Below are 25,562 nucleotides of genomic sequence, written 5' to 3' on the forward strand. Positions count from 1 at the left end.
CTCATCAGAATTTTGTATTTTCTTCAAACAGTTGCTCAGCCTGTAAAACCCCTTTAATAATTTAGGCTTTATTTGTAGATGTCAAGTGTGAAAAATGTTATAGTTGCCAGAAATGTTCAAATATCCTTGGTAATGAAAAAGTAAAAGAATGTGTGACAGAATGACAGCAAAGTAAGGTTTGAAGTGTGGCAAAAAAAAATAAAAATATATATATATATATATATATATATATAACTTGGCTAATAGTCATATAAGTTTTGTTTTGTGAACATACAGCCAGAAGCAGCACACAAGCACCCAGCCCTATTTTATGTTTTTTATCCAAGGAGTCAATATTTATGGCACACAGTAAGCAAACCACAATCTTAGGGGTTGATCACACTGCCGCTGGTGACTGTCAGTAGTGTACGTTGCAAGATTTTGGCAAGGGACACTAGCTGAACTATCACAAATCCATTAAATTTCCATTCATTTCAATAGGATTTTATTTTGTGTCCATTAGTGTCCATTTTACACCAAATCTGTCACAGGTCCGTTTTTTTCAAGGACAAAAAATCGGACATGCAGGACTTTTGTGTCCGTGAAAAAATTGACTTTGTGACAGACATCGAGCATCCATTATTTTTTAATACCAAATTCTATGGACAGGTGTCCGTTATACTGTCCGTTTTTCTCCTGCGCATGCTCAGAAAGCAGAAACAAAAAAATCAAAAAATGGACAGTATAAAAAGAGACACTAAGGACGGGTTCACACCTGCGCCTGAACTCCGTTATGCATATTTCCGTTTCCTGCCCAAGAAACCGGGCAAGAGACGGAACCCGGCAGGTATTTTTCATTTGAATGGGTTTGAAAAGTGTCCGGCCGTGAGAATTTTGTGCTCTCTGCGTCAAAACGGTTTTATTTAACTGGAAACAGAGTCGAACATGCAGGACTTTGCATCCGATTTAAAAAAAAAAAAAACGGTGTCGCCACGGAGAGCACAAAATGCTCATGGCGCTCACAGGTGTGAACCCGCCCTAACTGATGCTAATGTATCAGTTTTACTCTAACTGATCCATTAAATGGATGTTAGTGTCTGTTATGATAGGTGTCCATTTTTTTATTTATTTATTTTCTTAACAGATACTATCATAATGGATATCCAATGGTAGCATGAACCCACCCTTATGGTTACTTATCTGTGAGGGACACATGGGCTCTTCATTAGTTGAATGGGCTCAGGGAATCACAGATATAGATTAGGGTTAACTGCCATCTGTCTGAGTTGGGTCTCTGGATTGAAACCATTGGGGATGCAGTTGGCAGGTGTGTTACAGAAGTTGGAGTCAATATGGATAACCATAGACATGGTGCAGTTTTACAAGCTGCATCTTTTTCAACTATGTGAACTGTCATCTGTGAATAAATAACTCCATTCAGATTCAGAACATTACATACTCATTTTTAACTGTTTGTATTCTGAATGTACCTGAACCCCTACAGTTCTACTGAAACAAAATAACAGAGCCTAAGGATTGATTCGTATCGCCGTAATATATCTGCAGGCTTGGACTGGCCTACTTGTGAATTCCCGTTGGCCCAATCTCACTCTGTCACGGCCCAGTACACTTATTCTACCTTTTATAGATATTTGTTTTGCAGCATTTCAATATGGCTATACGTCAGTAAAATATTCTGGATTTTTACCCAGTTTAACTTTATAAACTGTAGAGATACTGGGCAGTTGAGTTGACATCTAGATGCAGAGTCAGGTCAACCAGTGTCCTTCCTCCATGGGTCCCGTCGTCTCACACTGCAGGGGCCCCAGTAATTAATCTTGCAGAATGTTTCTGATGTTATGAAAGGACGTATCATTGGGTCACAGAGCTTAGAGGGCCCTGGTTTAAAGCAAGAGCCAGACAGCAGACTACTAAACCCAGGACAGAAACAATCATAGATGTGCGGTGGGGACAGAATTTGCAGCTGTAATATGGTCTGCATAATATAGACATAACATGGCCTGTAAATCCAGTCTAACATCCGAATGCAGAAGATCTGTGTAGAGAACACTGACAAATTGTGCATGTAGCCTTAGGCCAGGTCCACACGACTGTTTCACCCATAAACATGGTACTGGAGATGGGGCTCCTAGCAGTTATTCATGCAGCAAGGAGTCCCTGCCTCCCAGCTACATAGGACAGTGTGCGCATGCAAAAAGACGCGCGTTAAAAAAAAATAGCCATTGAACGCAATGGCTACATTTAACTACATTTTACATGTGTATTGGTGTAAAAAATGGCCAAAATGCACAGAGCGTAACTCCGTGTGATGGCACCCTAATAGGGGGTAAAGGTCCATTGGAGGAGTCTGCGGCCTCACAAATTCCAGTCATTCCCAGTTATTCAGTACTCTGACTACTGCATTACTTTTGTGGACTAAAGAACTTATGAGGTAAAGTGATATTGTGGAATTCTTTTAGTAGAAAAGCAGAAGAAATCCTCTCCCGCCTGGACTGATAGCTGACAAAGAACACACACCACATATACACGCTCTCTTCCTATCTCATTGCTCTACTAGCATGCAGCCTATGGGTTGCCCTCAGAGAATATGGCCGCGAATCTTCTTCCTCCGAGTAGCGGAAGTGCTACGTATTGACTCGGGTCACGATAACTTCCGGAGTCACAGTGTCTCCGGTTGGTGCCGGTGATACTAAAGAGTGGAAAATGTTGTCTATGGACTTTCTAGATGATGTGCGGCGGATGAACAAGAGACAGGTAAGGCGCGCCGCCCGCCCGCTTTGTACACAAGATGGCAGCTGAGAGAAGGGCCTCAGTAACGCTGAAGACTTGAACGAGGCTGCTGGAGGCGCGCGCTGGAAATCCGGCAGAGTCTGGCTGAAGGAGAGCGGCCACTATGGAGGCTGCGTAACATCTAGTAATATGTGGTGTAGTGTGAGGAGAGAGAGCTCTGCCTCATCACCGCCATTAATGACTGAGACTCCATAAACGTCACTATAATTGTGTACATGAAGCTTGGATTAAGCAGCACCATCATCTCCTCCTGTGATATAAACTGACGGTCTCTAAAGACCAATCACTGTTGTTACCTATGTGCTATAAGCCTAAACGTGAGTCCTGGAGAAAATGGCACCTGGCTGTTATTAAAGTGTCACCCCTGTCTCTATGGACTGCAGTGAGCCTGACCTGTCAAACAGGACAACACTAGGACCTGTCCTGGGTATTGGCCAGGCATCACAGCCTGCTATCAGTGATAACACTGGTCCTATAGCCTCCTTGTGAATGGAGTGGCAGTGTGCTGACATGACTGGGGCTGCCACAGATTACTGGCGCTCCATTCCCAAGGAGGCTTATGGGTGACTATTGGTCCCTCGTCCTCCTGGTCACTTGCAAACCCAGCATTTGGTCCTCGAGCGACAGAACCCTTATACCCTGTCCTGTGCATAGGGGATACGTGTCCATAAAGGCACAACCCCTTTTGATGCCTAAACTGGATGCAATTTATGACAGGTTTCTTATGTGCCATTCTTTAGCTTTAAGAAAGTCATAGCATGAGATCTTTCAAGAATCTGGATTGAAATACCCTGCAGTCAACCTTTTATATAGTGGATAGCCAGCAGCATTACAACAGTGGTGGCCTGGTTTTTGGCACCTGAGCAGATCAGCTGTTTACATGCTGTGCACTGTACTGCTGCTAACTCTCCATATTCTTAGGATTGGTGGTTATGGGTACTGCCCACCAAAACAACATGAGCTTGACAGAACATAAGAAACCCACAGCCTAGAAATCCTACTGTAATCATTAAAATGTTAATTCAGTGGAACAGAAAAATGTTGTGGACAGTTTGTTGTGCGACACTAGCTTTTTTTTTTATTTTATTTTATTTTTTTTTTATTCTTTACCAAACCATTATTACACAAAATGATGAGATTGTAAACTGTACTGGTTTAAAAAAAAAAACATATGTTGTTGCTATACATATCAGATGGCTGTTGTCCTGATACTCTTTCAGCCAACAGCTATCTCATTCTGCTGTTCTCTGTTAAAAAAAATATATATATCAAATGTTTGTTTGTTTTTTTATTAGTAATAATAAAAAGAAATGAGTGCGCAGCTCTGAAGCCTCATGCTAGAGGTACTATAAACTGGTATGCTGTGAAATTAGAGGGAACACAGGAGTTTAAACCCAGGAGTAGAAGACATTGGATGATCCAGGATGAGAGAGCAGTTCTCTCATATTCTAAACATGGCAGTCGGACTCTGCACTCTTTATGGAGGGAAAAGTCAAGTGGAAACATCATAAAGATATAGAATGACGTATTTGCAGAGTAGGAGGAAACCTCCAGGGAGCCATGCTTTTGTGGTATAGATCAATATCACCAGTACAAATCACTTCAATATTCTGGTAAATTGCAGTCCTATCTATTCTCTTCTTAAAGGAGTATTTTCACAACATGAATCTTATTTCATATGAAAGAATGAATGTCACTGCCACCTATTGAGAGCAGTTAGTAAAAGTGTATATGTCACTAGAAAAGGCTCACTGTAATCCACCTTTCCCTACTACTGCTGCTTGAGCACTGTTGCCAATGGATAGGTCCCGTAGTCCATCTTCATTCAGGATGAGGGTGCTGAGTTTGCATTTGACTTCCCTATAGGGAACTTTTGGCTCTCCAGCTGTTGTAAAACTACAACTCCCAGCATGCATACTGGCTCTGCTATTCTTGGAACTTCCATGGAAGTGAATGGAGCATGTTGGGAGTTGTTTCACAGAAGCTGGAGAGCCAAGGTTACCTACCATAGCTGATAAGGGCTACATAACCGTGTGCTGTCTGTTAGGACATTACATGCATGTGCTGTGCATCAGTGATTTCTCTTAAGAAGAATGGATAGTTAGGAAGCCCACAGAGCAAGGTGCACCTGGGAATTTTGGGTTTCACTAGTAAGCAGACAGTCACAAGCTTCATAGTAAGGACTACCCACTCTGGTCACTGCAAGCTGAAAATGTAGTATTGCTGTTGGGGTTCAGATCTTGAAAAAGGTAGGTGAGTAAAGTCACAGGTACAGATGGTTTATCTGCATTTTTGTTCAAGGTTTAACTAAAAGTTGACAAATTTCATATATCCCTGTTTTTCATTAAGAGGTTATATTAATGCTGACTGATAATGAAATGTTTAATTTGTGCCTCAAGTTATAAAACAACTATCTATCTATATGCCATGAGCTTGTATGAGTTTCTCTCTTGTTATATACTACTGTACCATCTATGAAACTGTATCACTGAAATTTCCCCATTGTGGGACTATTAAAGGATTCTTATCTTATTTAAGAAACAGGTTTCCTTCTCCATTTAGGACACTGAGTTTATTACATATTGGTCTATGGAGAGGGGAGGAGGAAGAATGAGGCTGATGGGGAAAATACCTTGCATAGCTCTGCCAACCAGAAAATACCAAAGGAGATGTGTATTATAAGATGATACCCCCAGACAAACTCTTCTGTTTGGGGGAAGTACACTTTTAAGTGAATGTTTACATGCTGGAAGCTGCACTGCTCATTTCCCATGCAATTTGTAGAGGTGGACTTTAGTACTGTCCCTTAGACTTCATTACTGGGACCCTCGCTGTGAAGGGGGGTTGGAGCATTGCAAATCGCCTATAAATCATTTAGCCTAAGGATAGACAATCAATCTTGGAAATTGTATAACTCCCTTAGACCAGAGCCCCATGTAGTTTACGATTCCCATCCATATATTGCAGAAAAATACATAAAGCAGAAATGCGATTTACAAAACTGTCATGTTTTTGGAAATCGCAGCATGAAGATTAAACCTACAGAAACGCTGGTGGTTTCCCTATAAGCGTAACTGAAGCAGAAAGTCAGCAGAGGAAATCTTAGCGGACATTCTGTGAAAAGCACATTGGGAAAACTACTATGTATTTAGCCTTAAGAGGTGTTCCTGTTTATAACTCAGGCACACTTTACTGTAGATTGGGACAGATCAACACTGACATAGAAAACACCTGTTTTGAAAAATTTTCCCCTATATGTACCTTACAATTATACCATCTAGAAATGTAATGCAAAGAATAAGCCCTTAGTATAAGTATGTCAACAGAGTAAGAAATAAAATGAAATTTGAAATGTGGAAATGGTTAATAAGAAAAAAAAAACTAAAAAAAAAGCTGCTGAGTCTTGTCGCCCAAACTAGGCTTCATTTCAAAGGCTTAAACTTTCCTTATGACATCTCTGATAACGTTACTGTTGAGAATGTGGACATTACACCCCTAATGTGGACATTACACCCCTAAGCCCTATATATTTCTTGAAAGTAGACAACCTGAGCATTACGTGTCTCTATGGGTTATCAATAGCCACATCCACCTTCATGTAACGTTGTGACTAACACAAATAATTTTTTTTGAGAAATGCAGTAAAACATTTATTTGCACCTAAATCTCCTATTCAATATTACAGTCACACACAAAATGCATATAAAATAATAGATCAAAGTGTGCAGAATTTATATATACCACAATCAACTACAACAATCGCTCATGCTCCCAAAAACACTTATACAGAAGACAAGCAATATTTTGCAGTCATTCAATATTTTGAAAGTCTATATTGCACCTAGCAAACTGTGACTGTGATAAATTCTAACTTTTTTAAGATTGCACAGCATAACATATATAAAAACACAACTTATTTCATATATATATACAACCACCTTAATGCGATTTTGCAGCAAACTGATTATAAGCTAAAATTTCACATTCAAATTTGCCACTAAAGTGCATGTGCAACCAACCCCTTTCTGCCAACAAAATGGACTTTCCAAAAAACTTCAGTATGTGTATAATTCATACATAATAAATAAGTATATATTTCTATATTTACAGGTACAGGTGTCAAATGCCAAAAATCACAGAAATGTGCCAACCAATTAAATAGCGGCTTGCATAAGAATATAATTTTCTATCCCCCTATAAAAATTGTAATTAGTGATTAATTATAATTAGAGATGAGCAAATATACTCGATCGAATACCTCCGTCACATAGCTCCCAGCGCCAGGGAAGGTGGGAGGGGCAGTAAAAATTAAATGCCCCGGAAGTGTTTTTGCCCCGGGAGCTATGCGGCGGAGGTATTCGATCGAGTATATTCGCTCATCTCTAATTATAATCTCTGTACCTAACTAATGTGATAACTAGGCTTAATTTCAGATTGGCGTGACATATTTTATTGCTCATATATTATGGACGTAACCTCTGATGTTTCTGCGGTTCATCATTACTGCAGTTAGAGGGCCACAATTCCACATCTGATGGCCTACTGGAAGTCCAGATGTTTCCCCTATTATACTCATCTAATATGGTGAAATTCAATGGGTGAAAATGTGTTATCTTAGAGAACTCTTCTGCCTGTCAGTAGTAATTTATATGTTTGTCTCTAGTGATAATCTGTTCAGAGGGGTATTACTTGGGCTGCAACCACATTCATACTATGTAGAGATGAGCGAACACTAAAATGTTCGAGGTTCGAAATTCGATTCGAACAGCCGCTCACTGTTCGAGTGTTCGAATGGGTTTCGAACCCCATTATAGTCTATGGGGAACATAAACTCGTTAAGGGGGAAACCCAAATTCGTGTCTGGAGGGTCACCAAGTCCACTATGACACCCCAGGAAATGATACCAACACCCTGGAATGACACTGGGACAGCAGGGGAAGCATGTCTGGGGGCATAAAAGTCACTTTATTTCATGGAAATCCCTGTCAGTTTGCGATTTTCGCAAGCTAACTTTTCCCCATAGAAATGCATTGGCCAGTGCTGATTGGCCAGAGTACGGAACTCGACCAATCAGCGCTGGCTCTGCTGGAGGAGGCGGAGTCTAAGATCGCTCCACACCAGTCTCCATTCAGGTCCGACCTTAGACTCCGCCTCCTCCGGCAGAGCCAGCGCTGATTGGCCGAAGGCTGGCCAATGCATTCCTATGCGAATGCAGACTTAGCAGTGCTGAGTCAGTTTTGCTCAACTACACATCTGATGCACACTCGGCACTGCTACATCAGATGTAGCAATCTGATGTAGCAGAGCCGAGGGTGCACTAGAACCCCTGTGCAAACTCAGTTCACGCTAATAGAATGCATTGGCCAGCGCTGATTGGCCAATGCATTCTATTAGCCCGATGAAGTAGAGCTGAATGTGTGTGCTAAGCACACACATTCAGCACTGCTTCATCAAGCCAATACAATGCATTAGCCAGTGCTGATTGGCCAGAGTACGGAATTCGGCCAATCAGCGCTGGCCAATGCATTCTATTAGCCCGATGAAGTAGAGCTGAATGTGTGTGCTAAGCACACACATTCAGCACTGCTTCATCAAGCCAATACAATGCATTAGCCAGTGCTGATTGGCCAGAGTACGGAATTCGGCCAATCAGCGCTGGCCAATGCATTCTATTAGCCCGATGAAGTAGAGCTGAATGTGTGTGCTAAGCACACACATTCAGCACTGCTTCATCAAGCCAATACAATGCATTAGCCAGTGCTGATTGGCCAGAGTACGGAATTCGGCCAATCAGCGCTGGCTCTGCTGGAGGAGGCGGAGTCTAAGATCGCTCCACACCAGTCTCCATTCAGGTCCGACCTTAGACTCCGCCTCCTCCGGCAGAGCCAGCGCTGATTGGCCGAAGGCTGGCCAATGCATTCCTATGCGAATGCAGACTTAGCAGTGCTGAGTCAGTTTTGCTCAACTACACATCTGATGTACACTCGGCACTGCTACATCAGATGTAGCAATCTGATGTAGCAGAGCCGAGGGTGCACTAGAACCCCTGTGCAAACTCAGTTCACGCTAATAGAATGCATTGGCCAGCGCTGATTGGCCAATGCATTCTATTAGCCCGATGAAGTAGAGCTGAATGTGTGTGCTAAGCACACACATTCAGCACTGCTTCATCAAGCCAATACAATGCATTAGCCAGTGCTGATTGGCCAGAGTACGGAATTCGGCCAATCAGCGCTGGCTCTGCTGGAGGAGGCGGAGTCTAAGGTCGGACCTGAATGGAGACTGGTGTGGAGCGATCTTAGACTCCGCCTCCTCCAGCAGAGCCAGCGCTGATTGGCCGAATTCCGTACTCTGGCCAATCAGCACTGGCTAATGCATTGTATTGGCGTGATGAAGCAGTGCTGAATGTGTGTGCTTAGCACACACATTCAGCTCTACTTCATCGGGCTAATAGAATGCATTGGCCAATCAGCGCTGGCCAATGCATTCTATTAGCTTGATGAAGCAGAGTGTGCACAAGGGTTCAAGCGCACCCTCGGCTCTGATGTAGCAGAGCCGAGGCTGCACAAGGGTTCAAGCGCACCCTCGGCTCTGATGTAGCAGAGCCGAGGGTGCACTTGAACCCTTGTGCACCCTCAGCTCTGCTACATCAGAGCCGAGGGTGCGCTTGAACCCTTGTGCACACTCTGCTTCATCAAGCTAATAGAATGCATTGGCCAGCGCTGATTGGCCAATGTATTCTATTAGCCTGATGAAGTAGAGCTGAATGTGTGTGCTAAGCACACACATTCAGCTCTACTTCATCGGGCTAATAGAATGCATTGGCCAGCGCTGATTGGCCAGAGTACGGAACTCGACCAATCAGCGCTGGCTCTGCTGGAGGAGGCGGAGTCTAAGATCGCTCCACACCAGTCTCCATTCAGGTCCGACCTTAGACTCCGCCTCCTCCAGCAGAGCCAGCGCTGATTGGCCGAATTCCGTACTCTGGCCAATCAGCACTGGCTAATGCATTGTATTGGCGTGATGAAGCAGTGCTGAATGTGTGTGCTTAGCACACACATTCAGCTCTACTTCATCGGGCTAATAGAATGCATTGGCCAATCAGCGCTGGCCAATGCATTCTATTAGCGTGAACTGAGTTTGCACAGGGGTTCTAGTGCACCCTCGGCTCTGCTACATCAGATTGCTACATCTGATGTAGCAGTGCCGAGTGTGCATCAGATGTGTAGTTGAGCAAAACTGACTCAGCACTGCTAAGTCTCTGCATTCGCATAGGAATGCATTGGCCAGCCTTCGGCCAATCAGCGCTGGCTCTGCCGGAGGAGGCGGAGTCTAAGGTCGGACCTGAATGGAGACTGGTGTGGAGCGATCTTAGACTCCGCCTCCTCCAGCAGAGCCAGCGCTGATTGGTCGAGTTCCGTACTCTGGCCAATCAGCGCTGGCCAATGCATTCTATTAGCCCGATGAAGTAGAGCTGAATGTGTGTGCTTAGCACACACATTCAGCTCTACTTCATCAGGCTAATAGAATACATTGGCCAATCAGCGCTGGCCAATGCATTCTATTAGCTTGATGAAGCAGAGTGTGCACAAGGGTTCAAGCGCACCCTCGGCTCTGATGTAGCAGAGCTGAGGGTGCACAAGGGTTCAAGTGCACCCTCGGCTCTCCTACATCAGAGCCGAGGGTGCGCTTGAACCCTTGTGCAGCCTCGGCTCTGCTACATCAGAGCCGAGGGTGCGCTTGAACCCTTGTGCACACTCTGCTTCATCAAGCTAATAGAATGCATTGGCCAGCACTGATTGGCCAGAGTACGGAATTCGGCCAATCAGCGCTGGCCAATGCATCCCTATGGGAAAAAGTTTATCTCACAAAAATCACAATTACACACCCGATAGAGCCCCAAAAAGTTATTTTTAATAACATTCCCCCCTAAATAAAGGTTATCCCTAGCTATCCCTGCCTGTACAGCTATCCCTGTCTCATAGTCACAAAGTTCACATTCTCATATGACCCGGATTTGAAATCCACTATTCGTCTAAAATGGAGGTCACCTGATTTCGGCAGCCAATGACTTTTTCCAATTTTTTTCAATGCCCCCAGTGTCGTAGTTCCTGTCCCACCTCCCCTGCGCTGTTATTGGTGCAAAAAAGGCGCCAGGGAAGGTGGGAGGGGAATCGAATTTTGGCGCACTTTACCACGTGGTGTTCGATTCGATTCGAACATGGCGAACACCCTGATATCCGATCGAACATGTGTTCGATAGAACACTGTTCGCTCATCTCTAATACTATGTGGTGAGGTGTGGAACAGAGGTTATGGTTTGCTAGAAGAAAGGGAATTTGTGCCAAATATGCGCTGCAGAATCCTCCATATATACCAGAAAACTGTTGTAGAGGAATTGTTAAATCTATCCCATTCTGTATACCTCAAAAATTGTATTTATTAACATTATTTTTTTTTCTCTAATTCTGTATTTTTGGGGGAAATTATGATAATTCAGAAACTAATAGCATTTTTTTGTGTTTCACAGCTTTACTACCAAGTGTTAAACTTTGGTATGATCGTGTCCTCAGCATTGATGATCTGGAAAGGACTGATGGTGATTACTGGCAGCGAGAGTCCAATAGTTGTTGTCCTAAGGTATGGAAATCTCACCCACACATAACCTATCCATCAAGCAACCGATTAAGGGTTCTGCTATCATCAGCAGTTCCATAGGGCTAACTGAAACAACAGTGGACATATGTGACTAGCACTTCATTCAAGTAGGGACCCCCTTTATCATAATTAATGGGAGATCAAGCCATCAAATGCTTATCTCCTATCTAGTGTGTAGGGAATAAGCCTTGCCCTGTTGGTCAGCATCATAACAATCTGCTTTTAATAGCACATAACTACTATTGGTTATAGGCATGAAGTTACCTACCTGAAGACCACAGGTCAGTGTATAACATGTATATTGCATACATATTTATATAATGTAATATATGATCAATAATAATATTATTATTGACGTAATGTCAATTCTAGCACTTTGGACTACCCAAGATGTGCAAAAAATAATGAATAGGTTGGCTACTCTTAAAGAGGACCTTTCACCATTTTGGAGACATTCGGTTTAATACACCGCTAGAAAGCCGACAGTGCACTGAATTCATCGCACTATTGGCTTTCCCGTTCTGTGCCCCCGGTGAAGAGTTATCGGTGCCGGTACCATAGCTCTCTACCATCAGAAGGTGGTTTCTAACAGTCAGTCAGGAATGCCTTTCCTCACAACAGCGCCTATAGCGCTGTACTGTGAGAGGGGGGCATTGCTTACCGCCCAGTGATGTCTATGGACGAGTACTGTGAGGAGAGGGAGGAGGCATTCCTCACTGCTCTCACAGTACAATGCAATAAGCTCTACTGTGAGGACAGGCGTTCCTGACAGACTGTCAGAAACGCCCTTCTGACAGTGAAGAGCTACAGTATCGGCACCGATAGCTCTTCACCGGGGGCACAGAAAGGGAAACCTGAATTCAGCACACTGTTGTCTTTCTAGCAGTGTATAAACCGCATGTTCCCAAAACAGGTCCTCTTTAATAATTCTGCAACACTTCCTTGTCTAGTAGTAATTTTTTAGTACATTTAATAGGTATATGTGATAAATTGTTGTATGTAAAAAAAAAAAAAAAAAAGTGCAAATTAACTTGCAATTACATTAAAAATGAATTTAAAAAAACCAAACATATATTCATGATGAGATGGGTCATAACATGGAGTTAGGTGGGGATGTCCATCTTCCCAGACTTACATTATTGCCAAGAACAAGAAACTCCAAATTCTTCTCTATTCAACTCTGAGAGGGACACGCATTCATGTACTCTTATCTGGCTGACAAAGGGGATATGAGCCCCTCATCCACAACAGCAGTGGTGCTCACAAATTTACGACCTTTAGGTGACATTTACAAGCCTCTTTTTAGCTTTGTTCCGCTACAATAGACTACATTTGTCACAGGTTATTGCCCTTGTTACTGGGATGTTATTGTATGGCCAACTAATGACACAACGGTGATATTTTGCGTTCTGGCCGATTATCCCTTTTAACACCGCTCTAAATGTTGAACACTGTTACCTTTGGACATCTGGTGGCATGGTAGGCCCTGCATGACTGTCAGGATGTTCATGTGTCTGTGGGAACTTTCTCTCCACTTACATTAATGTGTGAGATGGGGATAATAATGGGTTACGGGTTGGCAGATCAGAAATGTTTAATCACCGACTTGTCTTTGTAGGCTGTGGGGGAGGGATATTTAGTGTAGAGGTGCTCACGAATTATCACTGTACTTCTCAAGGTAATAATCCTAGTTTTTATTAATATAGCAATTTTTGCCTCATCAACTGGCAGCTAATCAGAATTATGCAAATTTCTCAGATAACAATATTTTCCTGCTGTGCGATCAGCCAGTCCTGTCCTGGAGGTTTCACCGCTAATCGCCTTACCCTTTTCCTTATCACAATTGCCCATTTCTTTCTTTCTCTTTCCGCTGTCTGCTGCTTAGATATATTTATTCTGATTGATAGCTTAATAAAGCAAACACTTGGTGAACCTGACATCTCTCTCAAATTAGTGGAGATTACCTTTAAAGGTCACTCAGATGTGTTGTATTGGTCTTCATGCCATGTTTGTGTAAATATCAAGAACTATGTATTGGAGGTGGCAGCATGTTCTGTCTAGAAGAGCAATCAGGAAAGGAGCTTGTAAAAGGCTAACAAAAGGTTTTATGTATTTTTCCTTAAGCATGGATAGGAAAGGTAAATAGACTATATACTAATGCCGTAGCAAAAGGACAGCCGGACCGTCCTAAAACAAATCTTTTATATTCTAGAATGGGGTGTGTTTCCCCTAAGCATAATATGAAGGAACGTTTACAACTTCTTTATTTTTACACTTAGGAGCCCAGCACAGATCGGTGTGGTTTTTTTACATTTATGGGGGGGATAGATGGCAATAAGGGAGTAGGATCATTAGCACTGATGACTCCCGCAACTCTATGAATCACTTCAGTAACCTTTGCCCAGTAATGTTTAACAGGATGACACTCCTAGCAGATGAGTAGTATTGTGCCTTTGGCCTGAAGGCATTATCAGCGTCTGTCTGTACAGGAAGGCAAAAATGAGAATTTATGGCAAAGCTAGAGGGCCATTTTCTATCTGTTGGGAGGGAATGAGGTCCCTAGTTCTCTCTCCCACCTTAAAGTGGAGGCCGCAAGAGAGTCCTGAGGATAGTCTTTCAGCTGGCGGTAGAGTATGGAGATGTGGGGCAGATGCCAAGCATAGTTATTTAGTCTGAGTTGGAGTGCAGTGTAGATTTAGTTTTCCTTTCATGTAAGAGTATAGATGTTGTAGATAGACATAGTCCCATCTTAATTTAGTTGTGCGAGAGGGCGTCGGGACCAACGCCTTGCATGACAGCAATTCTCTTCAGGAGAGCTCTTGGGAAAAGTGGGAGTGTATGATGTGAGGACAAGTTGCCAAAAATAAGGGAGCCGGGTGGGAAGTCCGACTTGTGTGAGAGTGTTACAAGGCCCTTCAGAGGAGAAAGCTAAATAGCTCCTGCAGGATACCATTACTTGATGGGTCACATATGCAAGTTTGGATAATACCACTGTTGTCCAGTGACTGTTTGCGAGCCAGGGAAGAGGCTAGCCTGGGTTCCAATTGGACCCATAGTTTGGAATCACTGTTGTGGAACCAATCTAGGTCTTTGGAGGTGGCTGCAGACATATAGTAAAATAGGATGTTAGGGAGGGCTCGCTCTTGTCAATGTGGACCTATAATTTTAATATTTTTAATTTTCTGTGGTTGTACAGTAGATTGTGGCACCACAAAGAATTGCTGGCACTGGGGGGAAACTCAAGTGCACCATTAGTGGTTTCATTATGCTGCTTCTTATGTACTGAACTTGGATGACATGTTTTATTCTATAATTACAGTGGGAGCATGGAACCAGCATTTCATCGTGGTGATCTGCTGTTTTTGACCAATCGTGTTGATGATCCCATCAGAGTTGGTGAAATTGTCGTCTTCAGAATAGAAGGAAGGGAAATACCAATTGTACATCGTGTTCTGAAAATTCATGAAAAGTGAGTGATCATATATATGATCATATATGTGCTGTAACATTTACATGTCATATATTTCACATGATTTCAGGGAGTCCTGAGAGTTAGACACCCACTCATCTAATATTTATAGCCTTTCCTAAGGATAAGGCATCAATATTTAAAATCTGGCAAAAAGGGAGATTGTCAGGTCAATTTAGGAAACTAAACCAACCACAGGTCCTTATGAACAAGGAATTTAGCTTCCCAATTTGCCCTGTTCCAACACAATCCATGGCAACAGTAAAAATATTGAAGCTTTCTACTTGCCTAAATATGAATCGAATGAATGTCATCAATCTCATCCCTGGTGCTCCTGGAATCTGCGCTGTTCTTCAGTGAAGCCAGAGGTGTACATTTCGGCTTCACCTTAAGCGCCCTTAAGCTTCACTGAAGAACCAGAAAGGTGTGACTATTTGAGTGTTTTGGTTTTTTTTTAAATCATACTTCCTTGCATTTAGTAGTTATCAACTTGATTTAACATTCTAATTCAGATGTATCTTCAGTTATAACTGACAATGATTCTAGGTCTACACACAGACTTGTAGCCTGAAAGCCAGTCCACTGTTCCAATATGTAGGAATAGACTGCCATACTATTCAAATATTTATCAGACTGTGGAGTCAGTAGGCCAAAGACACAGACTCAAACATCTCTATTTTTTCACAGTTTGACTTCTGCTATGACTTTTATAAAGCGCAAGAAACTATGCATCTGTTTATACTATATCAATAATTGTATAATATATTTTAAAATGATTAATCACTTTATTATGAGTGAGTAAGCAGACTCTGTAAGTTATGTTGCAAATTATCAAGTTGTTCGGTTAATAAATGGTTCCACGTATTTGTGCCATGTACAAGGGGCTTAAATCTCATGTGGGATATTTATGGTATATCCATAGGATGTGCCAGAAATGTCCTGTATAACTGGGTCCCACTATTAATCTTGAAAATTGGGGTCCATGACCTCCATCTGATGGCTGCAGTGAATGCACTGCTCTCTCCAGTCCCTTTTATGAAATTTCAAAAAATTGTTGAGTCTTTCTGCTGAGCAGAACTGACTGCAGTTGTAAGATGAAGAGTGGGATATCATAATATGTCTTCATCAGGATTACACAGAAGCTCCATATTCACTGATTCCATGATAAAGGTTAGCAGACTGTGGATGGATTTATACAGGTCACATTGGATTTACAGTATACATCAGTATTCCTTAAGAGGACCTTTCATGTCCCCCAGTACTAATATATGGACAAGTACTGTCTGGGGAGGGGGGGGGGTGCGTTCCTCTCAGCTTAGCATCATGGCTGGGCGGTAAGGAAATGCCCCCTCTGACGGTATAGAGCTATGGACAGTACTTCCGGAGGGGGCGTTCTTCACAGCCCAGCTACACTGTCAGGAACGCCCTTCTGACAGTGAAGAGATATCAGTAACTGCACTGATATCTCTTGCCCCAAGGCACATAACGGGAAAACTGATAGTGCGCTTAATTTCAGTGCATTGTCTGCTTTCTAGCAGTATATAAAACTGCATGTGCCCGGGGACATGTAAGGTCTTTAAGCCTCCAGGTTCTACTTTACGTAGCGGCAGCTGCTCCTTTCTTTATTTTTGACTTACAAATATTGGTGTAAATGATCTGATTCACATAAAACCTCTTTGTTTAAAGGAGCTGTCCAGGGTAACCATTTTTTTTTTTTTCTTTCTTTTTCTTTTTAAATTAGGCCCGAGGGGGAAAAACATACTCTCCTGTGCCCCAGTGTCTCCCAGTGCAGTCCAGCCCTACCTAAAAGACCAGGCTGCACTGGGAGACACTGGGAAAAGGTGAATATCTGGGTTTGTGTGTTTTGTTTTTTTTTCCCCTTCTTCAGCCTCATATTAAAACGTGGTTATCCTGGACAATCCTCTTGAAGGCAGTTTGTAGGTAAAACAGCTAATCTTAAACTGTAAATGCTCTGATTGTTTTTTGATAATTGATTGAATTGTGATTAATTCAATTTTCAATTAATTTATTAAGGGAAAATGGAGACATCAAATTTTTAACCAAGGGAGACAACAATGCTGTGGATGATCGAGGACTTTACAAGCAGGGCCAAAACTGGCTGGAAAAGAAGGATGTTGTTGGTAGGGCAAGGGGGTAAGTAGTTTTCCACAATTGTCACATACTTGGGAAAGAACCTCTTCATCTCAACAGCCCTGTCTGATTTCATCAGGTTTGTGAAATTCAAGTTCAATCCAAGCATCTCTTCAATACATGTGGGCAGAAGAGTATCACATTTGGCCAAGACTAGCAGCTGTAAATGAAAAGCTTCTATTAATTTTACAGATTCCTTAATATTATGCTGCCAGTCTGTTCCAGAGAAAAGTTTTTTTTCTCCTCTGCATTTCAGCAGCAATAACTTTTTTTTTAATAAATATATCACTACTATGTTGCTATGAAAGTGGGTATTATGTCTTGCAGATAAATTAAGCGCACATATGTGCTCTGATTTGATGGCCACAATATTACAAATCCTTTTGTATAATTTGTAAATAATGTGCATGGAGCATTATGGCCCTGGATTCCCAATGCAAGCACCATCTATTACTGTGTCTCCCTTCCCTGCTTACCTTACACTGAATGCTGACAGTAATATGAGCTTGCGTTCAGGGCAAGGGAAGCTGCTCAGTGAGCCACAGGTGTTTGGACCGGGAATCCGTTCTCTGGGCACCTCATTTACATAAATAATGAAAAGCGGGATTGGCCAGTATTCCAGGAAACAAGTTAAATAGCACTTGTATGACTTTTGGGGTTTTCTCATGGAAATAACTATATATACATTTGTAGACAATTTAAAGTTAAACAATTTTGGAAATATAAATTTTACGGAGTTTAAAAACTTTTCAGTGCCATCTTAGTGGTAAAGTCTTTTGGTTTGATTGGTTCCCAATGGATACGGCCGCGAATGCAGGAATTTTCTGTGTTCTGGAGCATAACCCCACCCCAGCCATGGTTTCCTTATTGTGAACAGATCAGGCAGGTACTCTACAGGCATGAGAAGATAATCCAACCATAGTAAGGAAATCATTGCTGGATTTCTAACTAGTGCCAGGCTTTTGACCTACATTGGCAACCTATCAAGACATAAGTCTGCTGCCACTGAGATGATTAGAGAAACTCTTTAAAATTCTAGGAAACTGTAATTAAGTTTGTACATGAAAAAGTGTATGATTACTATACTATGCCTTCGATAATATGTTCCTGCAGATTTTACTGCTACTGTGACGTACAACGTTGAATAAGATATGTATCAAATAGGGTAAAGACAGCAGCAAAATGTGAAATAAGGGAAATTAAAACTTACATTTTATTCTAGCTATGGTAGCAAAGTATATAAAAAATATAAATAAAATAATAATTAAAAACCTATTTGGCATCCAGGGATACAAAAGGTGGGGTGTCCCCTAACCCTCACTGCTAAATAGAGTTCTGTGCCAGCCTGACCATAAAATATATTTTTACTCAAATGTAATATATATATGGTTGTGCAATTTACAAGCAGTGGAACTACAGTATAACAGAGTAACATGACATATTATAATTCCTAAATTGCACAGATGGGGATCCTGTGTAAATGTAGCACTGAAACCTCAATAGCTGTTAATTCTAATAGAAAAATAACATGTGTGGTCGCAGCAGAGCAGCTCTGAGCCACGGCAATGTGTATTCAGTAGCTGCTAACTCTCACGACGTTACGATGTGATCAGAGAACGTAAGTATGTGAACACAGCCAAAGTCTATTGGAATATTCTGGAAGACGAGCTGGCGATTGGCACTAATGCATTTCCCTATAAATCCAGGGGACCTTGAGTTTTACATAGCTCAGTGATGAAATCACCTCTGCCTGCAAATATCGGTATGTTATTGCAGACAAGATAACAGTAATATTGTAATCCCCTATGTATTCAGTTGATAAAAATAAGTGATATATATTGCTTCTGTCTGTATACAACCCTATGGTGCTATCAGCTAATAGTAATAATAGTCTACTGCAGTAACTAGCTCAGCTCTTATATGCAACGAGTGACTTTGGTCTGCAATAAAAGTGAAGAGCACATTGCATATACCTGCTCAAGACTAGGCACAATTGATTTGGGATACTATGTCAAGGTGACTAAACTATCCTTGGAGCAAATAGCAACTGACCTTACACGTGTTTAGCGGTCACTATGACCAGGTTCTTCTAGGGGCAGGGCTCTCTGTAACCCAGATCCTATCATAATGTCATGACTCATTGACAGTCTATTGATTCAATAGATCAGTAAGGTTGCACTGATAAAGTAAACCTTGTATTGATCTGTTTTTGCTATACTGTATATATCTACTAAAGCCAACTGTATGTAATGTCTCTATATATAATGCCATGACAAATACACAAATCGATTATATTGTCTATTAAAATTCAGTGAGGCAGATTGCAATGAGAAACAAAAAATAAGCAACCTTGTATTTATTTGTTGTTACAAGATGTTGCTGCTGTCTTTTCTCTTCTTATTTGATTATTTTTGTATAGTTTAACTTCTAATTCTCTATAAATGTAATTATGGAAAACCCCTTTAATAGAAGGCACACTTTTAGGAGAGTCGGTCTGGTCCAAAATGCTTCTAGGACCAAAATTCTAGTTCAGTGTGTAAAGGTCTTTTATAGGGTCTTCCCATCTCCAGGATCTTATTCATACTAAAGCTAATCAAAGTGTTATACCCAATTCATTGCTTTTAATTCTTTTATTTCTATTAATATAGGTTCACACTAGCATTTGCGGACTTCGTGATACCCATTCTGCTTAAAATAGGCAGAGATATGGGCCAATTTTGGACACAGACCCCATTATAGTCTATGGACTCCGCAGGTTTCCAGGGATAACTGCTTTTTAAGCAGATAGGGTTACCAATTTTTGGGTTCCCAGAGCAGACATGGAGAATGGAAACCTGAAAACTAGTTTGAATCTATACTGCCTTGTATAGTGCCAAAGTATTTGCAGTGCTTTACATTCCGATATAGGCTTCACAATCTAGGTTTTCTGTGTGTTTGGAGTGTAGGAGGAAATCAGAGTACCCGGAGTAAACCCACACAAACATGTTGTCCTTGGTCCCATTTGAACCTAGGACTGTAAGACTACAGTGCTAACCACTTAACTATACAGTGATTCTACCATAGACTGCAATACGGTTATGTTGCACTCTGGGGGACAAGCAATCTAATGATTGCATGTTCCAGCTCCCTGCTGGAGCTAAAAATTAAAATAAATATATCATCCCACACCCCCTTCCCTAGATCACAAGCATATCTGCCATCCCTGTGTCCAAAAATACCCAAAATATGAATAGTTACCCCTTATATTCTTTAGCAGTTAGGGTGCGTTCAAACTACTGTTATTTAATGTCTATTGCCATCATCCATCACAGCCTGAGGGCTACGGATGCTTTCATTGCATTGCATACAGAATGTGTCAATCAAATGTCACAGAAGACGTGTCTGTCATGTTATTTTACATTATAGTTCATGGGGACAGATGCAGGGGGCTCTGTCCGCATCTGTTAAATTACTAATGTTAATATCCAATGTTGGATGTTTTCATAAAAAGGTATAATTTTTTTTTAAAAAAAAAAAATCTTACACAGAAAGTTTTGTGTGTCAGAAAATTGAAATTTTTTTCAAAGTTTTGAATTTTTGTAAAGGCATTTAAACATGAAAAAAAACTATATAAATTTGGTTACACTGTGATTGTGTCTACCCAAAGAATATAAGGAACAGATCATCTTTACCATACTGTGAACAATGTAAAAACCAGAACTCTAAATTTGCTATTTATACATGGAAGACTATAGCTATCGCTTCCCTGCTCAAATAGTGACCTCTTATCATTATTATCCTACATATCATTTATTTTCATTACTGAAAACTTCATACTCTTACTTGGTGAAAAACTCCCATCTGTATATTAAAAAAAAAAAACCAACTAAAATAAAAAAAAAAACACAAGGCATATGGCGACGACCTGTGCCTGGAATATATCAACAGCTTGCTCCTGATTTGTAAATCACGTCAGAAAATGAAAGGGGACGCAACTGGGCAAAATTTCACCAAGAAAAGGTACAATTGATAAATAACCCCAATGAATTCAAACAAAAAACTTGATAGTCTTTAGTAGTTGATACCTTTTTAATGGCTAACTAATAATGATGACAGATTACAACGTTTCGGATCTCTAGGCTCCTTTCTCAAGTAAATTTAAAAACCATTTCTGAAGGCTGAATATCTATATACAAAAGGACACATAGGGATAGAATTCTAGGAGGAAGGGGGGAAGAGGGTTATTAGTAATTGGTAGAAACAATGTAAACAATTCCAGGTTCTTATCAGTTCTCAGTTGTTTACATTGTTTCTACCAATTACTAATAACCCTCTTCCCCCCCCCCCTTCCTCCTGGAATTCTATCCCTATGTGCCCTTTTGTACATAAATATGCATCCTTAAGAAATTTACTTGAGAAAGGAGCCTAGAATTCCGAAACGTTGTAATCTGACATCATTATTAGTTAGCCATTAAAAAGGTATCAACTACTGAAGACTATCAAGTTTTTTGTTGTTTTTTTATATTTCCTACCCACTGGCTAACACGGTACGAGAACAAACATTTTCCAATGAATTCAATGCTTTGTCAAAACAGCTGTGTGATGGACCTTGCAAAAACAGACATCACATGGCCATTTTTCAAGGATTTAGTGTTTCCTTACACCAGGCTTGTCAAACCCACAGGCTTGTGATCCCCTGGATCAACTTGGTAGGTTTATAGATTGGACTAGTCTTGATCTAACCATATCTACTATGTGACTTTGTACTATGTGACTCAAAGTCTGACTGTAGATGGATTTTCTATATTCTTCATTCTGGTCTCGGGGCCAATCAAAGGGGAAGTTCCATTTTGATCATGTTGTTTCCACTGACCAAAGCAGTCAAAGGTTTAACAGGCTTGGATCAGAACAAGTTCTTTCTTAGATCATTAAATGCCCTCTGATGAAATTGCCAATGGACAACGGTTGGCTGTTAAGGGGTTAAGACGATTTGTGAAGTTTTTTTCGATTCATAAGAGAAATGAGAAAAATTGGAGTTTGGATAGACTTTGAAGATTACAAAATTTAATATGGTGTAAAAGCTTAGAAGCTATTAAGCATCATCCCAATATTGACTATCCAATGGGTCAGATACATTCTATGCTCCTTCTGCTTGCTCTCCGGTTGTTTCTTATTGCCATCTATCTTCTATTCAGTTTACTTGCTGAGTATTCAGCATTTGATAGTTCTAAGATCTGTCCCCAATTACAGAACCTCTTCTAAACATGGACTGTGACTCTCTTGCCATATAATAACACATTATCTTGCTGCTCATGGGGTTCATTTTATACAATTTAAGAATATCTTGCTCCTAGTCTTACACTGACTTATATAGTATTTGTGCATTTCCTTTAATACAAGGTTCTCCCAGATATATGTGTACTGCATAGTGATGCCATCTTAACATTTCAGAAAGTTTCATGTGTTGCAATACAAATCTATCAGTTTTGAGTGGGTCAATGATGCAAATAAGTCTGAACATAGACTTATGTTTTGAGCCTGTTACGCAGAAGCAAAGTATTATGTCAATCCAGTTGATTTGCTACCTCTTAACCCCCTAATGTTAACTCAACAATCTGCTACTTGGAATTCCGTCATTGTGCAGGAGACGCATGCTATATATATTGAGGGAGATGGAGAATTATTAGCACTTTTGCAATGATACATCCATAGGTCACTGTCACTGACTCTGACTCACATCATTAACACGCCATGAATAATTCTCACATAAACACCAGAACGTTTCCTTCTTGCATCATCTGCTGAGGTGAATGCTTGAATACAAAGCATTTGCCGATCCCCTGGGTCCTGTCGACAGCTCAGAATGTATTGTTATATTTTAGTATTCTTCTGTAATGCTTCCGCAGCCTTAGTAGATATTCCTCATGCTACCTTCAAGAAGCATCTAGTGCGACATTGCAAGCTTGTCCTTATTTAACCCCTGTTCGACCACTCGAACTATAAATACTGGATATATGAAACACTATATTAAGTAAATATATATAGTTTAAAATAAATTATGTATTGAAATACAAGCAATAAGTTAAAACTGTCTGTTATTTCTAAATACAATACATGGGGAAAATATGTGGACACAGCCTCTGTTTGATCTGTATCCATGAGCTTTTGTACCACTTCAATGCAGTACCAATCTCCGCAAACCCACACCAACTTACAAGTTGCCTGAAATGCGTTGCTGCTTTTCCAGATTTGTGGCATTGAATAATGGGTTGCCCCAACATACACTGGGTTCACACCAGCGTTCGTGTCTCCGTTCTCAGGTTTCCGTCTTCTGCTGGCAGAAGACGGAAACCTGTCAGACCATGTCCGGCCATGAGCGCCGGTGAGCATTGGCCTAATGTGGAGCGGAGTGCGCAACTTGATGCCAGTGCAGTACATCGGCATTCAGTCGCGGCTACTTGTATTTTGAACTGGAATCTGAGTCTGAACTTACCCTAAAGGAGTATTAAGTCTGCAGGACACCCATAGATGGCTAAGATAAAAGGGTCTGGTGCTTTATCGAGCACTGTAGCTGCTTCTAAATGTTTCTCTGGACAACACCATGGTTGTCTAGGTGTCATCCGTCTGCTGCAACACAGCCTCATTCACTTTATTTTGATTGGTCAAACCCCACTGATCAGTGTGTACCAGCATATTCTAGAGAGAGGGCCTGCATACCCCTGTAAACTTTTCATTAAAGTGGCAAGCTATCTGGAAAGACAGCCTGTTGTAATATAAAAAGTGGCATCAACTCTGTAATAAGGTGGTTATCCAGAAATGGCAATCCCTGTGTTACTAGGACAGATGGAAAAGAGCTGTCCTGGAGTCGGTATACATTTTTAATGGCCATAGAATAGCTTTTTAATGTGATGCTCATGTTGCTTTAAGATATTTATACCAATTGATAGTTCCTGGATTTCTTTATTGCATTGTTACAATTGTATTATTAGATTTTTGACCATGTTTTGTGCAGAGTGACAGTTTATTGCCTTTAGGACAGTTTTACACAATGACACCAATTCTCACTGTTGTCATTATAAACTGTTATCTCACTGTTGTCATTGCTACTATGTACCAATCTGAAGTGGTTTGGGTTTTTTTTTTTTTTGGTTTTTTTTTTTGTAACATTGATTTTTTTTTTCTTTTCAGATTTGTGCCGTATATTGGAATTGTCACAATTCTAATGAACGACTATCCCAAGTTTAAGGTGAGCTTTTTTTTTTTTTTTTTTTTTGGGGGGGGGGGGGGGGGGGGGTTACATGTTGCAATAAATATGGTGGATCTTTGCTATAACAAAGAAGCACAAGGCTTTATGTTTACATGTACACCAGAGTCTCCAGTGTAGATGTACACTTAACCTTGGATTCAAAGATGATCAGCACTTTAATACACATGAATGGGCTTTTTGTAATTCCATAGATGAGTTTCCTCTTATTCATTTTAATTCATTGATTTCCTTTTGTTTTGTTTTTTTCTAGTATGCCGTCTTGTTCCTGCTAGGACTGTTTGTCCTCGTCCATCGAGAGTAACACAGTTGACTTTGGGAATAATCTACTGTTACAGATTCAGTATGGTTAACCAGCTGTAACCTATTTGAGCAAGAGTTATGAAAGGACAGACCTCATCTAGCAGTGTAAAGTTTTACATTTGAAACCAGTATTTCTTTTTTTTTTACATGTGTCTATGTGCTCACTCTTTGTTAATGCAGGGATGCAATGGAGCATGTAAGTTTGGGCCCAACCTCTGCCACGGCTTCTCTACCTCCGTGATCTCTTTTGTGGGCCTCTCATGTCATGAGATTCTGCTGCACTGGTTACCTTTTTTTTTGTTTTTGTTTTTTTATTTTTTTTTATTTTGTGTACTATTTCAAACCAAAGTCCTTTTATTGTTTAACTTGTGAAGCCTCTCACTTTTAATCAGAAGTGCCTATGAATCTGTGTATGTGCAGTACTCAGCCCTGAATAGTCTGATCATCATAAAATAATACAGCTAATTTTACTGACTGTAAGATCGCACTTTAATTTTTGCTTATTGTCTTACAGTCAGGAAAATGACGAATTATATGCTATTTTTCTCTGCATAGAATCTTCTTGATGTATTGTTTCAGTCTGTAAAATCTGTTATACAATTGGTGTAAGTTGACCTTTTTAGTTTTCTTCTACTTGAGAGTTGTTGTGGTAAAATACAACATAAAAAAATAGCATATAAATGGAGTGTGAAAATTCATCCCCCGTAGTTGTCACTGGCCTTGTGTGAGAATGGCGCAAAAAAGTTAGCAATTTGGTGCACATGGGAGCCAGGTTAAGCCAGTGAGAAAATGCACCCACATCGTACGTAGAATTGAAAAGGTCAGCCTGTTTTATTTCCCTCTCCTGAAATGTTACCACAAGTGTCCACAGGCAGTATGTGATGTTACACTTCAGTCAAGAGTGGATCTGATCTACAATACCAGACTGACCATCAGCAAAAGTAGCGC

General features: G+C 40.8%; 1 protein-coding gene across 1 annotated transcript in view; it reads left to right on the forward strand.

Annotated features, from left to right (window-relative positions):
* The first annotated feature begins 2,645 nt into the window (after nucleotides 1–2,645).
* SEC11A (SEC11 homolog A, signal peptidase complex subunit) overlaps nucleotides 2,646–25,562 on the forward strand; it is a 24,051-nt gene continuing 1,134 nt past the window's right edge. Inside the window, exons 1-6 of the mRNA XM_075273760.1 lie at nucleotides 2,646–2,754; nucleotides 11,321–11,430; nucleotides 14,768–14,917; nucleotides 16,952–17,071; nucleotides 24,236–24,293; nucleotides 24,565–25,562. The exon at nucleotides 24,565–25,562 is cut by the window's right edge and continues 1,134 nt beyond it. Of these exons, the coding sequence (XP_075129861.1) occupies nucleotides 2,704–2,754; nucleotides 11,321–11,430; nucleotides 14,768–14,917; nucleotides 16,952–17,071; nucleotides 24,236–24,293; nucleotides 24,565–24,615 (540 nt within the window). The 5' untranslated portion in view covers nucleotides 2,646–2,703 and the 3' untranslated portion in view covers nucleotides 24,616–25,562. The remainder of the gene's footprint in view (nucleotides 2,755–11,320; nucleotides 11,431–14,767; nucleotides 14,918–16,951; nucleotides 17,072–24,235; nucleotides 24,294–24,564) is intronic.

Source organism: Leptodactylus fuscus, chromosome 5, assembly GCF_031893055.1.
Source record: "Leptodactylus fuscus isolate aLepFus1 chromosome 5, aLepFus1.hap2, whole genome shotgun sequence".
Classification (NCBI taxonomy): Eukaryota; Metazoa; Chordata; class Amphibia; order Anura; family Leptodactylidae; genus Leptodactylus; species Leptodactylus fuscus.